This window comes from Cetorhinus maximus, chromosome 6, assembly GCF_964194155.1.
Source record: "Cetorhinus maximus chromosome 6, sCetMax3.hap1.1, whole genome shotgun sequence".
NCBI classification, from domain to species: domain Eukaryota; kingdom Metazoa; phylum Chordata; class Chondrichthyes; order Lamniformes; family Cetorhinidae; genus Cetorhinus; species Cetorhinus maximus.
Window position 1 is genome coordinate 84108775 of NC_135884.1, and position 17808 is coordinate 84126582.

Below are 17808 nucleotides of genomic sequence, written 5' to 3' on the forward strand. Positions count from 1 at the left end.
CCCTCTGTATATCATCTCAAGTCTCCACTGATTCTCAGCATGGTAGGGAAATAAACAGGAGATACCTCCAGTTTTGGAAGGACCAACTTAATGCACTACCATCTTTACATCACATAGTTTTACAAGAAGAGTGTTATAGATTAAGAGTTAGGCAAGTCTTCATCTTAATGTCTACACTCTTGCTTCTGGTATGTGTCTGTCCTTATTAAATAGCCATGTTCAAAAACTGCAAATGTGGAAGCAGGCTAAGAAAACATCATATTTCCCCAGATGTCAGGTTGGGATTTGATTTAAGACTGAGCCTGTAGACATACTACAGCTGCTTGTCATGGGGAATCTTGGCTAAATCCATTTGTTTAAAATAATAAGAACATTAGGAACAGGATTAGGTCAATGAGCCCCTTGAGCCTTCTCCGCCATTCAGTTAGATCGCGGCTGATATGTTCCTCAACTACATTTAGCCGCCTTAACTCCTATCCTTTAATATCCTTACATAATAAATGTCTATCAATCTCCATCTGAAAAGCTACAATTGACTCCCAGCGATAACAGACATTTGATAGAGAGAGAGAGATTAGATCACTCCTTACATCTGTGTGAAAAGTGCTTCCTGATTTCTCTCTGGAACAGCATAGCTCTAATGTTAAGATTACGCCTCTTGTTCTGGATTCCCCACCTCAGGACATCATTTATCTCTATCTGTTGAATCCTTTGATAAACACCTCGATTAGGTCACCCCTCAACTTTCTAAACTCATAGGACTGGAAACCAAATGTATGCAACCTGTCCTTATAATTTAACCCTGTCAGCCCCAATATCATTTTGATGAATCTTCACTACAGTCCCTTCAAGGTCACTATATATCTTTCCTGAGGTGCAGTACCCAGAACTGAGTACTGTAATCCAGATGGGGATATGGCTTTGTACAATATAAATGGCTGCTTTGACTTTCCTGAGAGAAGAATTCGCTATGGGTGCGGTAAGTATTTGTGCGAGTACTTTAGTTGTAATTTCTACCCTTGTATGACTTCATATCTGAACTGAGCTGTACTGTTGGGGCCTCTGAACAAATCTCTTGATGTATAATAAATGAATGTCCTATTTTTCACCTAAATGGTGAAGAACTATATAATGCAAGTAAGGTAGAGTTATTAGATAGTTAGGAACTTTAATATAAATATTTAAGATTCTCTTTTTGGTACGACACATGATGTTGATAGTAGAGGCACACAACTGGGATTAGAAATAGGAAAAATCAGCCGTGGCTCCTATTCCTGATTACTATCCAGCGATCTTTGCTGAAGAGAGAGTGTGTGAATATCAGAAGACCAATATTGTGATTGGAAGTGTCCAAAGTAATTTGGAGGTAAGTTGATGCAACCTGAAGCACTTGGACCTGTACCTACACGCTCATCAAAGCTCTGCTTATTTTGGACAGTTCAATGAAGCTTTCATTGAACCTTACAGTGTTAGTGTGCTGAATATCCTTAGTGAAAGTGTGTGGTGTATTTCCTATTGTTTTATAACTGTGTACTCCTTCTGTTTCCACTGCTGAGAGAATGCAGAACATAGGACATGACCTTAAGGCTAAAGCCAGGTCATTTAGGAGTGAAATCAAGAAACACTGTTTAACACAAAGGATAGTGAATAGTAGTGGGTACCTGGATCTCAATCCTCCAGAAGGCTGTGGATGCTGGGGGTCAACTGAAACTTGCAAGACTGAGATTGAAGCATTCTCCTTGCTCTGGTGGGGCAGATAGGTGCAGATCAATAAAGATACTATTCAGGGATGTTTGCATATTTACATTGCCTTTTGCAGCTCAGGAACAGTCTTCCTCACACCTGCTCCCAAGTTTGAGCCACAGATGAAACAGCATTTATGTGCTCTGTTACCTCCATTTTACATTGGCAGTGAGCGATTTATAGCAGGATGTCCCTCCACTCCAAATAGGACTACTCCTCACATTATGGAGTAGTGCCAGCCATTTATCCCCATGGTCTCTACTCTGCATCTCAAGTTGGACAGTGGTGGTGCTCCCCTGGGTGTCAATCCCCTTAATTTTCAGGTGGAGAATGGCCATTTGGGACCAGCAGGGAGAGCAACCATTGACTAAGGAACCAGACATTAGAATGAGTAAAGGCCTCACGACAGGAGAATAGAGGGATTCTGCACCCAACACCCAAATCGTTCATAAATTGCTCAGATTCTGAGAAGCTGCAATTTAGGAAAGAATAAAGTTTCATCTCCATCAATTGTTCCTTCATGTTCCTCCAGGTATCGGGTATCGTGTTCTTCTCGTGGGAGACTGCTGAGAAACTCCTGGCTACACATGTCACTTCTCCTCTGGACTCTTGCACCTATATGGGTCTGGACTCGGGGACTCGTCCTGTTCAGGTACTGTCAAAGTCATAGGAGCCCAGTGAGTCTTTCTTAAACAGAAGAGCTGCAGCAGTGCAAGGATAAGGCCCAACACCATCTTCTCAGGGCAACTGGAAAAGAGTAAGAAATGCTGGCATTGCCAATATCACCCTCATCCTACAAACAACTAAATGACAAGAGTGTCTTTCAGTCACATCTGACACTGTGAAAGTGTTGACTCCTATACCAGGCTAGAGTACACTAAATGAGCTGAACTTGCATACAACTGAGAGACCATTTTGTGTATCATCTGAAAGACAGGACCTCCCATAGTGCAACACCGCCTCAGTACTGCACTGGAGTGTCAGCCTAGATTATGGGCTTAAGCCCCTGGAGTGGGAGTTGGTCCCACAACCTCTGACTCAAATATGAGTGCAACCCACTGAGCCATGGCTGAGGAGACTGTGTTGCAGGGTCCAGACTCAATTGAAGCATAAGCATTATGACAGAAGGTGAACAGGAGGTTTGTACCCCAACATGACTCTGTGCCTCAAGAAGAGGAAATGTCAGACATATCGGGACTTGGCATAAAATGTAAAAGGGTTTTTGCTGCGAGCACGGCTATAAATTGTGGTTCTATTGCTTGTTACGTATTACTTCCTCCCAACAGTTGTCCATTTTCTTTGACATCTTGCTGTGCATGGCACGCCATACTTGTGAAGATGTCTTTGTGAACAGAGCAAATAAGATTCTGCAGAGCAGCGACATCACTAAGCCCACCAGGGCTGACAGCAGTGACATGGCCATCATGAGGAGTGCCAGAGCTGTGCTGTGGCAGGAGCTCCGAGGGATTCCTGTCACCATGGGTGAGTCATGCATCTTGTGTTTGAATTTGTCTCTAAAATTACTCCACTAGAGTTTGACTTTTCAAGTATTGCTTCTCCACAGCTACATATGAACATCCAAAAATATCTGTATGGTTCAATTCCACTCTTGGCCCATCCTAGTTTATATGGTCCAGCTCAACCCTGGGTCTGTCCTTGTCTGTATGGTTCACCTTCAGTATGGACCTGTCCCTTGTCTGTATGGTTCAACTCCAGTATGGATCTGTCCCTTGTCTGTATGGTTCAACTCCACTCCGGGTCTCTCCTAGTCTGCATGGTTCAATTCCACCCTCAGCCTGTCCTTGTCTGTATGGTTCAGCTCCACTCTGGGCATGTCTTTGTCTGTATGATTCAGCTCCACTCTGGGCCTGTCCTGGTCTGTATGATTCAGCTCCACTCTGGGCCTGTCCTGGTCTGTATGGTCCAGCTCCACTCTGGGCATGTCCTTGTCTATATGATTCAGCTCCACTCTGGGCCTGTCCTGGTCTGTATGGTCCAGCTCCACTCTGGGCATGTCCTTGTCTGTATGATTCAGCTCCACTCTGGGCATGTCCTTGTCTGTATGATTCAGCTCCACGCTGGGCCTGTCCTTGTCTGTATGGTCCTGTCAGGTCCTGGGCCTGTCCTGGTCTTTATGATTCAGCTCTACATTTACTAAAGTCTCTGGAATGGGACTTCAACTCATTGCCTTCTGATTCAAGAGGCAAGGGCGCAAGCAAGTTAGCCAAAGCTGACGTAGTAATGTTTGTTGTACTTTGCAGCCTACATAGCTGATGGTTGCTATGACTACATGACCTTGTCGGCAGATGATCACATACGGAACCTGACACGGAGGGGAAGCATGTCGAGCTGTTTTGTGGTCCATCACATTGTTCATTCTGAGCTGACTGTACGTAACACCCACCTCTTTATTAAAGAACCTGACAACTACATATCCTCCCCTCCTTCCCATTCACCCTCTGGCAACAGTACAGGTACCTTCTGCTATTAGGGTAAATAGCCCAAATCTACGAACCAATAATCCCGCTCCCCCACCACAGCTGAGTAAGTAATTGTCCACAGTGTGGTACTGCACCATAGGAACAGGAGTAGGTCTTTCAGTCCATTGAGCTGGTAATGCCATTCAGTTAAATCATGGCAGATCTATACCTCAACTTCATTTACCCCACTGCCCCCCTCAACCATTTTGATCCATTTCCCTTGATACCCTGAACCAACACTAATCTATTAATCTCAAATATGAAAATTTCAATTGACCCAGCATCCACAGCTGGTTAGGGAAGAGAGTTTCGCCATTCCATTTCCCTTTGTGTGAAAATGTTTTTTATTTCATTCTTCAATGGCCTGGCTCTAATAAAATTGTATCTCTTTGTTCTGGATTCTCCCACCAGTGTAAATAGTTTCTTTATTTCTGCCATATCAGTTCCCTTTTATCATTTTAAACACCTCAATTGGATCAAACTTCAATCTTCTAAACTCAACGGAATACAAACCAAGTTTATGTAACCTGTCTTCAAGTCCCAGTTTAATTCTAGTGAATTGAGGCTCTACTCCCCCTAAGACCAATGTATCTATATCTATTATGAAGGGTGGTGCCCACAATTCAATGCAGTATTCCAGATGGGGTCTGACCAACGATTTATACAACTGAAATATCACTTCAGTCCCTTTGAATTCCTTTGTGATAAAGGCCAACATTCCATTAACTTTTTGATTACTTGTACCTATGCACTAGCTTTTATTTATTTATCTGTGTAGCCCCTTAAATAACTTTACGCCTCCACAGCTCCTGGTCTCTCAGCATTAAGAAAATATTTCGATTTGTCTTTCTTGGATCCAAATCAATCACAAACTTCCCCACTGAACCCCATCTGCCACAGTTTTGCTCATTCACTTAATCTTGTCTTTGTCCCTTTGTAACTTCCTGTTCCTGCCTATATCGCCAAATGTGTCTCCTAATTTTATGTCATCTGCAATCTTGGATATACAGCCCTATTCCTTTATCTAAGTCATTAGTATATCTAGCAAAAAACTGAGGCCCCAGTGCAGATTGCAGGTAAACACCACCACATTTCGCCTATAATAATAAAAACAGAAAACACTGGAAAAACTTGGGTTTGGCAGCATCTGTGGAGAGAGAAATAGTTAACATTTCAAGTCCGTATGACTCTTCTTCAGAGTGAAGAAGAGTCATACGGACTTGAAATGTTAACTCTGTTTCTCTCTCCACAGATGCTGCCAGATCTGCTGAGTTTTTCCAGCATTTTCTGCTTTTACTCCAGATTTCCAGCACCCACAGTATTTTGCTTTTACCACATTCCACCAATCAGATGAATTCCTTTTATCCTTCTCTCTGTTTCCTATCTCTCAACCAGTTACCACCTTAGTCATAAGGTAGCCTTCAATTTTATGCATTTTCGTTTTTGATAAATAATCTCTTGTACAGAACCTTATTGATTGCTTCCTACACGCCCCTGTCCACCATGTTTATGGCCTCTTCAAATAATTCAACAAGATTAATTGGACACAACCTTCCAGAGTCATAGCAGCTCTCTTTAATGAACTGATAATGTCCAGGATTTTTGCCAAGTCGGGAATGGTGGGTGGGACCCGATTCCAGGATTCCTGCCCTATTTCTGTTTCCAGCAATTTTTGCTGGCACAGGTTAAGGGCGTGGGTAGCAAGCCCACAAGCAGCATTCCTGCCCTTTCTGGCTCCATTACAGTGGTGGACATTTCAAAACCCCCACCCTCCCGCGTAGCCCATTCTGTTGTTCATGGCACCTCAAAGGAGTCGCAAACCAAGAGGATTCCTAGTCCTGAGTGGGGAACCACAAAAATCAGCCATTCAACATTCACATTGAAATAAATTGCCCCTCTTATCTTGCATCAGAGATATGAGTGGGGTTGGGTGGGGTGAGGACTTGAGGGCCTGACGATGATGATTACAACTGGCCCGGCGTCCCAGTAAATTGAGGCAGGCCTGTCAGCTTGCCGCCTGCCTGCCTCCATTGCCACCAAAGGAAGCCCGACTCCATGCAGCCCCCAGCTCCCCAGAACGAAAATATGGCAGGTGGGTTTGTGGAATTGGGAACTTCCCTGACTCACGCTTCCCGTCTCCTTCACAGAAATCTGGCCCCAAGTGTTCAGTCAGCCAGTCCATGATGGTTGATTCCAGTAAGCTCCCCACAACTGATGTTAAACAGACATATCTGTGATTTTTTTTGGTTTCACTCTCATTGTCTTCTTAAAGAATGGAGTTGCACTTAGGGCCGGATTTTTCAACTGAAGCGGGTAGCTCGAGTTGGGAACTTTGCTGATCGCCGGGCCCCCGCCTCAGTAAAAAGTGCCCCAACTGAGAGATTTTTTTCCTCCGAGCGTGGGATGGGGAGTGGGTAAGGTATGCAATTGGGCCCGCCGATCCCAGAATCAGGATAGAAGGCCCACCTGGGTTCTCTGGGACTCGGTCCCAGTTATTTTAGAAGATATTACGTCCTCTAGCCTTCACCCCTCATTCTCTCCATACCAATTCATGCACTCCACCAGCCCCTCATATCCCCCATTCTAACTCGATACCAAATCATCCAGTATCCACCATGGGCAGATCTCAGGAGCCATGTGGAGATGAAAGAAATACACTTCTAAGCATCAAATACAGCCCTCGCTATACAGACTTGATGGTGAAAAAAATCCCATTCATGAAAGCATCAAAACTTTGAGATCTCAAGTGTTTAACCTCTTAACTTTGTTCATACCCTAATGCTTTACTAGCCCCCTTAAGCTATCAATCAAACTGTGAACTCAGAACCACCACTGACATAATTGTAACTTTTGAAACTCAGCCAAGCATTCATAATGAACAGCCCTTGTGGAAATGTCAACAAATAACTCTATTGAAACTGCTCGAATAGATGCTATACTAGCTGGCTTGTCAATCAAAGTAGTCTAGTAGTATTTTTTTAACAGCTGCAGCTAATATTTTTACAGTTTAAAGAGTGCAAGATTTAAAAAAAAACTTCAGATCATGACTGTTAAACAGACCTTATCCACACTTGAAGAGCATTTACATCTGCTCCATCAGTTCGTGACTTCCATATTGTGTGTTAAGGCCCTTACAACAGCCGAAATAGTTTGAACTCAGCGCTAAGTTCAAATGACCCTGCTGAGTTTGGGTTTCCCTCCTGTGTGATTCATGCTCTGCCCCCTTTCCCCTACCACCAAAAATGTGGTCTGTTGGAAATGAGGCAGGACATCTGGGCCCCATCTGCCATTTTTAGGTCTGCAGAGCTTTCCCAACTCTGCAAAAATCTGGCACTTAGAGAGCAGAAGGGCCCAAAATCTTATTCCCAGTCAGTCTCTGCTATGTTTGCAGTCTCCAATGCTACATGCCATCTATGACTGAGAACGTGATTTGAGCACCTGTTGTTCTATAGAAGCCTGAGGTGATCAATCCCTCAATCATCTTTCCCTCCCTCTGGGGACAAGTCGTATCTCAGTATTGTTATTGCAGACGATGGCAAAATGTGGTTTATTCCTTGATTGAAATTAAGCAACCAAATATTGAACAATTTTTTATTTTAATTTTTGTATCTGGTTCAAAATGCAAAAAATCCAAACCACAACACCCCCATCCACCACCCCCCATCCCACTTTCTGCTTGTCACCAGAGAGGAGGAAACCAGGGAAGCCAGGCTATTCAGTATTTAGATAACAACAAATAATCTTCCCCCATCCTCCCCCAGAGTTAGCCTGATGTCTCTATACCACTGGTGGCTCTGCCTTCAGTAGTCAAGACCCTGAACTCTGGAATTTACTCAAAACCTCTCCACCTCTCTCTCTTTAAGAAGTTCCTTAAAACCTACCTCATCTATCACACTTTTGGTCATCTGACCTAATATCTCCTTCTGTGGATTACGCTGCTGTGAAGTGCCTTGGGATGTTTCACTGCATTATTAAAAGCACTATATAAATGCAAATTATTATTGATGTTGATAACTGCTTAAATTCAAGCTGTGTTTGGGATACATCATATAGTTCAGAGCTGGCATGTTTAGCTTGATGCAAAACAAAAAGATGAAGTTTATGATCTTGTGTGATCTGTTTGGTTTTTGTTTAAGCATCCTGCTATGTTGAACGAGGACTGTTCTGTCATCAATAGCCTGCTGGATGGGGAGATCACAGTCGGGCCAAATAGTGTTGTCCAACACTGCCACCTACAGGTAAAATTGTGGCTGTGACTGAGTCACTCTGCTTGGCCATCAGAGAAAAATGTTCCTGTGTATTCTTTTATAACTCACCAATGATTTCACTCTGTATTTAGTCATATAAATTTAAATTATATAGAATTTACAGCATGGCAACAGGCCATTCAGCCAAACAGGCTTCTGCTCCAAAAAAACAAACCCCCAACTTGCTTCTTCAGCGTATCCTCTCATTTCTTTCTCGCCCATGTACTTATCCAGCTTCCCCTTAACTGCATCTATTACTTTTCCTCATGTGATAGTGAATTCTACCTTATAACCACGCTGGGTAAAGAAGTTTCTCCTGAATTCCTGATTGGATTATATAGATCTTTTCTTTATGACCCCTAGTTTTGGACTCCCCACAAGTGGAACATTTTCTTCATGTTGACCCTAACAAACCCCTTCAAAATTTTAAATACTTCTATCGGGTCACCCCTCAACCTCCTATTTTCTAGAGAAAAGAGCCCTAGCCTGTTCATTTGTTCCTGATGGTTGGATGTCTTAGTTCTGGTATCAGCCCTATAATTTTTTTTTTGCATTTTCCTCAGCGTTTCTATGGCCAGAATTTTATGCTTCCCCCACCAGTTTTCAGGCGGTGGGGGGAGCATGAATTGCATGGATGGGATTCCTTCCGGGATCCTGCCCGCCCCAACCTGGTCACAATTTTATGGTGGAGCAGGCATGGCCTCGAAGGGGAAGCCGGCTCTTACCCCAATTAAAGCCCTTAAGTGGCCACTTACAGGCCTTTTCCCGTCCAGCCTCAATTTTTAGGCTAGCGGGCGGATGACAGATCAGTGGGGGGAGGCTGGTAATAAACTGAGTTCAACCTCAGGTCGGGGGGGGCGGCGGGTGCCTCCATCAGAAGCCCCCTTCTGACTAGGGACGGCCTCTACTTAAGGCCCAGTGACCTCCAGACCTCCTTCCCACCCCGGCCTATCCGCTTGGACCCCGATTGTCATCCTCGCGACCCCCCAGGCCTTCCCTACCCTCCCTACCCTGGGACCCTCCCACTGACCTGTCCTCCAATTCCAGGGAGTTAGTTCCAGGCAGCCCCTTGCAGTGCCTCTTCCAGCCACTGCAGCGCTGTTCCTGGGGGAACGTGATTGGCTGGCAGCTCTCCAAGGCGGGACTTCCTCCTGGTGACGGGTGGAAGTCCTGCCTTATGCCAATCAAAGCTTGTTAGAGCCTGAAATGGCATTGGGCCTGCTGGACTTAGCAGGGCCGCGTTCCCCGCCAACTCTTCAGATGGCAGGGGCCGAGCCCCCACCTTCCTGAAAATTCAAGCCAATATATTTTTTGTAATATGTAGACGAGATATGTTAAATGAAAGATACAGCAAAGAAAATGTGGGAGGAATAAGGTTTTGTTAATATTTTCATGAAATAGGACTTACTGGTGCAGTTAGTTAGTCAATTAACTTTTCACCTCTGAGACAGCATCAGTCCAGCCTGGACTCTAAGGAAGCCAGTTTATTCTGTCGTTGCTGGCTGTAAGGGGCAATCGATCTGGGAGCCTGATTTGAAGGATTTGCTGTGAATGTATCCAGTCATTAGCTGAATGGTACAGACCAGGAAGTGCTTAGATTTCACCCACTGATTTGTGCTCAGGTGGATGGCCTCAGACAGAGAGCTACCATTCTGTATTACTCCTGGTTTGAAATGAAAATCGTCCAGAGTTTCTGGTGCCAATTCCAATATGCTCAGGAAAATGCAAGTGTGAGAGCATTGAGTGAAGGGAAGAGGGATGTCAGCTCTGAAGACGGTTGTCTGCCCTCTCAGTTGGAAGTAAAAAATCCCATAACATTATTAGAAGATGAGCAGGGGATTATCACTGGTGTCCTAGTCAATGTCTATCCTTCAACCAACATCACTGAAGCAGATTACCTGGTCTTCATCACATTTCTGTTTGTGGGAGCTTGCTGTGTGTAAATTGGCTGCAGTGTTTCCTACTTTACAGCAGTGACTACTTTTCAAAAGAGCATTTAATTGCCTGTGAAGCACTTTGGGACGTCCTGAGTTGTGATAGGCATTATATAAATGCAAGTTTTCTGTTTTTTCCACAAGGGAAAATTGACAAGGAATAAAGTTCAAAGCTGAGAATTAGGCTTTAATGAACGGGCACCCCTGTTTGAGTAGCGTCACAAGAGATTCAGGATCTTGAATTATGAACACTCCGCATCCCCTTGAAACAATCTCCCGCATTTCTCCACATCTCTTGTTACCTTCCATTTTCAGTAGCTGGCCTCCAACAATAGAAGTGTTATAGCCAGTGACCAGCCTCCTAGGCCTGCTTTCTGTGCAAACTGAGACTGGCAGGAATTCAAGCAAACCCTTATTCCATCCATGACACAATCTTGTGGCAAGATCAAAATCCACTAGGGGATTCACCCACACTTGTACAGCTCCACCCAGAGCCTTGTACAATATGGGGAAGCAGTCAATTGAGAAGTCAGCCTGTTGACCAGATCCGGGTCCTCAAGGGAAGGTCAGCCCACAAAAGCAATTTTAAAGTGTGTCCACCAGTTACACAAGTATTACCCTGTGCTGGAGTGGTGCCTTGATCAGGATTAGTACAATGAAGCAGATGTCCCCAAGTTCATTTGGGACAGACACCATCAAAGTACTATATACGTGTAATGGTTAGTAAGCACACATGTTTGATTTCATACCATATAAATGAAATGTCCTAGTGTTGATCATGGAGGAGCAAGCAATCAATCGCCATTTTGACTGTAAATGATACAAGGCACAGGGAACCTCAGAGGGTAAAGAGAAGAATTATATTATTGGGGAGGTGGTGGCATAGTGGTTTTGTCACCAGAGACCCAGGGTAATGCTCTAGGGAGCCAGTATCAAATCCCACCATAGAAGATGGTGAAATTCAATTTAAAAAAACCTGGAATTAAAGTCTGATAAAACCATTGTCGATTGATATAAAAACCCATTTGGTTCACTAATGTCCTTTAGGGAGAGAAATCCTTACCCAGTCTGGCCTACAAGTGACTCCAGACCCACAGCAATGTGGTTGACTCTTAATTGCCCATGAACGAATCAATAAAAAAGGTGGGAGGAGGGTAGGATGTTACTAGTCATGTTGTTGCAGCCATCATGAGGTGTGGGGCAGGCTGGATGGGTCAGCTGCAGTCAGGATGAGAGTAGAAAGAAAGACTTGCATTTATTTAGCACCTTTCCCAACCTTGAGATATCTCAAAGCACTTCACAGCCAAAGAAGTACTTTTAAAACATAAACGCTGCTGTAATATAGGATACACAGCAGTCAATTTGCACACAGCCAGCTCCCACAAACAGGGTTGTGATAATGAACAGATAATCTATCTTAGTGATATTGTGGGATCGACCATTGTTGGCCAGTACACCAGGGAGAACTGCCCTGCTTTTCTTCAACATCTCTTACATCCAAATGAGGGCAAACTTAGTTTAACATCTCGTCTGAAAGACAGCATCTCTGGCAATACAGTACTTCTTCTGTACTAAACTGAAATGTCAGCCTAGATTTTGTGCTCAGGTCTTTGGATCAGGACTTGAACCCACAACTTTTCTAAAGGTGCCACAGTTGGTGTCAGTATCTGGGCTCCTTGACCCCTACTTCTGCCCATTGGCTCCTGCTAAAGGTATGGGAAGACAGGATGAGGCATAATTGCGAGCTCCCCTGTCCTCTCTCCCTGAGATCAGGAAGCTAGTAAATTCTCAGTGCTCGAGCTCGCACGTGGAGAATGACCACGTTGGTGAAGTGCTGGGATGCTGGTAGAACACACAGAAATGTTTCACAGTGTGATTCAGCACTTCAAGGAAACGAGAAACAGCAAGGAGAGGAACTCAGGTAATAAAAAACAAAAATCATGAAACAAGCGCATTAAAAATAGGGGGTTGTTTGAGACTGATGTGGAAGTTATGATACTGAGACTAGTTTTCATTGGATTCCTGAAAGATATTCCTTGCTCTTGTTATTTGCTTTTGCCAGGGGTCCATTCATATAAGCTCAGGTTGTCTTCTTTCGGGAGTGGACTTGATGTCGTCGGCTGTGCTTTGCCAATATCAGCTCTGTGATATTATCATCCAGGGACACCACATCAGGCTGAGGGACCTGAAACTGAAGATTTTCAGCATCACAGGACGGCAGGACGATCTGCAGGTTTAACATGTGCTACTCAATTAATTGGACCTTGAAGAATTCGGCAATGTTTGGGGGGAAGGATGTTAGCGTTTATAACATTCATTATCATAGAGCATATGAATGCAGAGCAAAGTTCCCTCTACTCTTTCCAACAATCAGCCACATCCTCAATCTCAGGAGATTTCCCCCTACTGCAGCAAAGGTCACTTTTCCAATTCTTGCACTCATGTACCCATTTAGTGCCAAATACTCTCGCACTTGAGCCCATGTGCCCATATTGTTTGAGGACAGCATTGTGATGCTGTCAGCTGGTGTGCCAGCACTCGCTTTCCGGGCCATATGTGGATAAGGTTTAGAGAGCTCCCACACCAGTAAGCCAACAGTCCAGCAAACATGTGGCACCTTAAGGGAGCAGAGGGGATAAATTCTGAGGGGAAAGAATCCAGCCTGTACACATCACATGGCTCCAGATACCCTCCACATCAAAGCTCTATTGTATATCTCACACACAGTGGGCTGAATTTTGCTGGAAAAATAATGTGTTAATGGTGCACACTGTTAATAATGTGCACCAATGAATTTGGGGGATTGAACGAGACATCATGAGTTGTGAATCTCCAAAACTTGAAGGTCCCCTTCATTATTTTTGAGTATTTGCTAGTTTTGCACATTAATTGCCCATTAAACTTGCCTTAGAAATTTAGGACTCATATTAACAGCATCAAGTACCCTTTTAATGAATAATTGTTAAGGCAAACCCATTCAATCTCTGCAGCCCAGAAAATGATTATTTAATCTTAGGAGTCTCATTCCTACATGTAGTAAATTATTGGAGGTTTTAACAATGTCAAATATTACATTTTTTTGCATCTTTTTTCTTACTTTTCCTTTGGTCTTTTTCTCTCTCTCTTCATCCAATCTTTTCTTCACCCCTCTCTATCTCACTTTATGTAGCTGGTTAGACTCTAATTTACCCTCCTTCTCTGTCATTCCATTGTTTCTTTTTCAGTCCTAAATCTCATTTAAGGAGAAGCCCTGTTTGTCCGATTGTTCACTGAGATCCCTGATGCCGCATTGCCCTCGCTGTGTCATTATCAGCTCACACTTCCAGCAAATTATGCTGCAAAACAGTTTTGAGCCGAAGGGTTCTGAAACAAGTCCAACTGATGGGACTATGCATGAGATGGCCTGCTGCATCCTGCCTAAAGTGCTAATTTGCATCTTTTTATGTTTGTTCATTTAATTTGAGGGAGATGGTGATGTCATTGGACTAGTAATCCAGAGGCCCAGGCTAATGCTCTGCTGACATGGGTTCAAATCCCACCACAGCAGCTGATGGAATTTAAATTCAATTATTAAATCTGGAATTAAAGCTAGTCTCAGTAATGGTAAGCATGAAACTATGTTCAATTTGTTGTAAAGCCCATCTGTCCTTTAGGGAAGGAAATCTGCTGTCCTTACCCTACATGTGACTCCAGACCCTCAGAATTGTGGTTGACTCTTAACTGCTCTCTGAAATGGCCCCGCAAGCCACTCAGTTCAAGGGCAATTAGGGATGCGCAACAAATGCTGGCCTTGCCGGCGACACCACAAACCATGAAAGAATAAAGAAAAAAAATTTCCAATGCCGGCTGCAAAAACTTGCCCACAATGCAACCCCTCTCATTCTGATCAGCGGAAGGCCCTGAGGGCAATTAAAACAGCTGCTTGTTGGGAGCAGGAACTTTTATCGCTTTTCAACCAGTTTGAACCCTTTTTTGTCCTTTCTTGTTACAGCCTCCACAGCCTAGCGCATGCTCTGGTATCCTTTCTCGCATACCTGGCCAGCCCATCTCAGTGCTCCACTTTAGGACCAATCTACTGTAAATATTACATTGTCCAACTTTATTTGTAGGTTACCCCTCACCCCTTTTCCCCTGCTGTCCTGAAGGAGCCACTGCTCACTAGTGCACAGTTCCGTAGATGCCAGCTGCTGCACGGAACCTCACCCAGATTTGTCTTGCCAGAACCAAAACAGTGAAAGTAAGCGTGCCATTCAGCTATAAAGGACATCACAGCCAGGCCCAACCCTGTCCTTCTGCAACATGCTCAGCTATTACAATCAGGGTGTCAGCATGCTGTCACTTGACAATTACAAGCAGAGGAAATGTTGGAAAGTTTTATTTTTCCTCATCCCCATCCTGACGTATCTCAGGTGTAATCAGCTAACTAAGAACAGATCAGGGATCAAATGCTGCATTCTTCTGTATGGTTTTAGTACCACACGAGGTGCATTTATGCAGCAGGCCATTGGGAGCATCCCTCTCCTATCCAACTTATCATAAAGCAGGGACACGTAGAGCTGTGTCATTTTACATCTGCAGCCTGTTAATCGAGACACACATTTGACTCCTTAAAAAGTTCACTATAGCACATTAGTCAGTCTGTCTAGCTTTAAACTGGACCATAAGAGGGTGAAATTCGTTTTTTTGGAGGTAGAACAAAGCAGACAATAGTGACTTGGCAGCCTATTTTACACACCCAACAATTCACAATTGCCTAGTCCTACCCACTTTGATTTTAGAGCTATCTGAAGAAATTGCTAGTTTTTGAAATAGAAGTCAGATCTTTTCCTTACCTCTGTGACTTGTTTTAAACTAGAAATCCATTTTTCTCTTGTGACGTGGAGGAGTTAATTTCTGATATTTCAAATCATTTTCACAAGCAGAGAAGAAAACATGGAGGGACCAATTTCTAGTACAGTGGCTAAAGCATTCCCCTCAAATTTACTAGCTGTCATGAACCTGAAATGTAAATAGTAAGATGCTAAGGAGAGTGATAATAGTGTGGAATGGAGCTTTCACTCCTGGACCTGAAGCTAGATTACTGTAGTTTTGGATATGGCTAAATGCGCTCCTTATATCAGTGCTTCCCAAATGTTTTCCCACTGTTACCCCATTTCAGGGCTTGAAGATTGTCGTGACCTGTGGGATTTGCAAATGTATCGTGGACCATAAGTAGACTGGTTTGCCCACAGGGTGTGTGGTGGGCAAAGCATTTAATCTTCAAGGATTTTTAAAAAGTGATCATCCTTTTTGTTCTTCTCTAACAGGTGCCTTTCACCAGTGATTCCTCGACCTTCTTGAACGTTCCATGGGCTGAGTTCTTTGAAAGGACAGGAATAAAGTAAGGCTGCCCCATGCATTCCCTTGCCTGCTGTGCACTGTTGAAAAGAGGGTAGGAAGTTCTGGGAGTAGAATCATCGAATCGTTCAGCACATAAAGAGGCCATTCGGCCCATCATGCGTATGCTTTAACAGAGTCTCGCTGCCATGCTGGTTCCCTATATAGCTGCTTATTTTTCCTGTTCAAGTATTTCTTCAATTCTCTTTTGAAAGTTACTGTTTAATTTGAACCCACCACCCTTTTGGGCAGTTCATTCCAGAATCCTACAACTCAATGTTAAAATAAAATCTCATCACCTGGACCCCCCCACCACCGCACCACCACCACCTCTGTTCTTTTGCCAGTTTCCGTAAAGGGGCAATAATTTGGTGAGACGGACCTTGTGAGCAGCCAGATCACATTGGAAAAACATCAGCAATCCACTTGTAATTTCCGATTACGGGTTCTGAGTGCAGTGTTCCTTAGTGCAGTGCAAGGTGTTCCTAAACTTATCCTTAAATGCCTCTCTTTGTCTGTTTCCCTATGGCAGGGATCAGCAACCTGTGGCTCCGGAGCCACATGCAGCACTTTAACATCTCGTTTGAGGCTCCCAAACTTTTCCAGTTAAATTGCATTAACATGAGAAAAGCCTAAATAAAAGTGAAGAAAAGCAGGAGCCGTGTTTTCATTGTGGGATAAATGATTAATCATTACATTGCACTTTACGGTTTCAAATGGCTATTTTAATGAAAAACGTCCCATGCTCTAAATAAACCTGTTCGAGTGATATAGCTACAGCCTTTGGTTTGAGGAACAGGTTTTATGGTCGCAGCCATTATTATTTTTAATATAGCTGTGATGATAAGTTATTCTGAATGTGCTCTTAGAGACTATTTATTTATCACGAGAATCAATGGCCAATAACATCTTAATTCCACACATTTTAGGTTAAAGTTTGTTTTAAAGATAATTTCACTGACAAAATCATAGTTTTAAAAAAGTCAACAAATGTGATCAGAGTTAGGACTATTTTAATTTTGAACTTTTGTTCCTATTCATATACAAAATGCATATTGTGAATTTATGTATGATATATTTAAATTATGCATTCTACCAGAGACACTAGGCAATTTGCTAAGTATTCAGTTTAGAAATGCTGAACTTTTGTCTTTTGCCTCCCAATTATTTTTATTTTAGGCAAATTTTTTAAAAAAGGTTTTTCAGGTAAAAATGGTTGCCAACCCCTGCCCCATGGCAACCAGCATTCTGTGGTCAAAGATGAATGGACATAAAGAACTACTAATTGTGTGCCATAACTTTTCTTTAAAAATTCATTCTCGGGATGTGGGAATTGCTTGGCAAGGCCAGCCTTTATTGCCTGCCCTAGCTACCCCTGAGAAAGCTATGGTGAGTTGCCTCCTTAAACCTCAGCAGTCCATGTGGTGAAGGTGCTCCCACAGTGCTGTTAGGAAGGAAGTTCTAGGATTTGAGCCAGTGACGATGAAAGGATGGACATACCTGTCCAACTCATTAGAGGGGAACTAGGAGGGTGGTGTGTTCATAGGCAACTGCTGCCTTTGTCCTTCTAGGTGGTGGAAGTTGCACCTTTACCAGAGACCTGAAACTGATGCACAAAATTCCTGAGTTACCATTCTCTTCCCATTCAGGACTAAGCCTGACAACCTGACTAACGAAGCCAGCAATCCCTACCAAGAGAGAAGCTAGGTGCCACCATTGAGAGAGACTCACTTAAATTTGACTCCCATTGGCACGGGCCAGGAAAAGGATTCACTGACCACTGAACTTTTTCCTTCCCTCTGGACAAATCCTCTTTCCTCCTCATGCCCATTCCATTCCTAAACTTTGTTGGCTCCTTGGTGGAGTGCAGTTTCACAGGTGCCCAATGGTACCTCACATAAGTAACCATTGTATATGTGTGGTCCAAGGCCATAGTGGGCATCAACGTTGGTCCTCGTCCTCACCCACATATTCACTCATTCCACCAGGAGTTACTGGATAGCGATTAACAGGAGGTCCTAGGTTATG

At 43.6% G+C, this 17808-nt stretch overlaps 1 protein-coding gene across 5 annotated transcripts in view; it reads left to right on the forward strand.

The window, feature by feature from the left end:
* fcsk (fucose kinase) overlaps window positions 1–17808 on the forward strand; it is a 391747-nt gene that overhangs the window by 341691 nt on the left and 32248 nt on the right. For all 5 annotated transcript variants that reach the window (XR_013576865.1, XM_078543941.1, XM_078543938.1 and 2 more), the window contains 6 exons: window positions 2276–2395; window positions 3030–3225; window positions 4005–4132; window positions 8360–8461; window positions 12467–12637; window positions 15711–15784. Coding sequence is in view for 4 of the 5 variants with exons in the window: in XM_078543941.1 (XP_078400067.1) it covers window positions 2276–2395; window positions 3030–3225; window positions 4005–4132; window positions 8360–8461; window positions 12467–12637; window positions 15711–15784 (791 nt within the window). In the remaining variant the exon portion in view is untranslated. The remainder of the gene's footprint in view (window positions 1–2275; window positions 2396–3029; window positions 3226–4004; window positions 4133–8359; window positions 8462–12466; window positions 12638–15710; window positions 15785–17808) is intronic.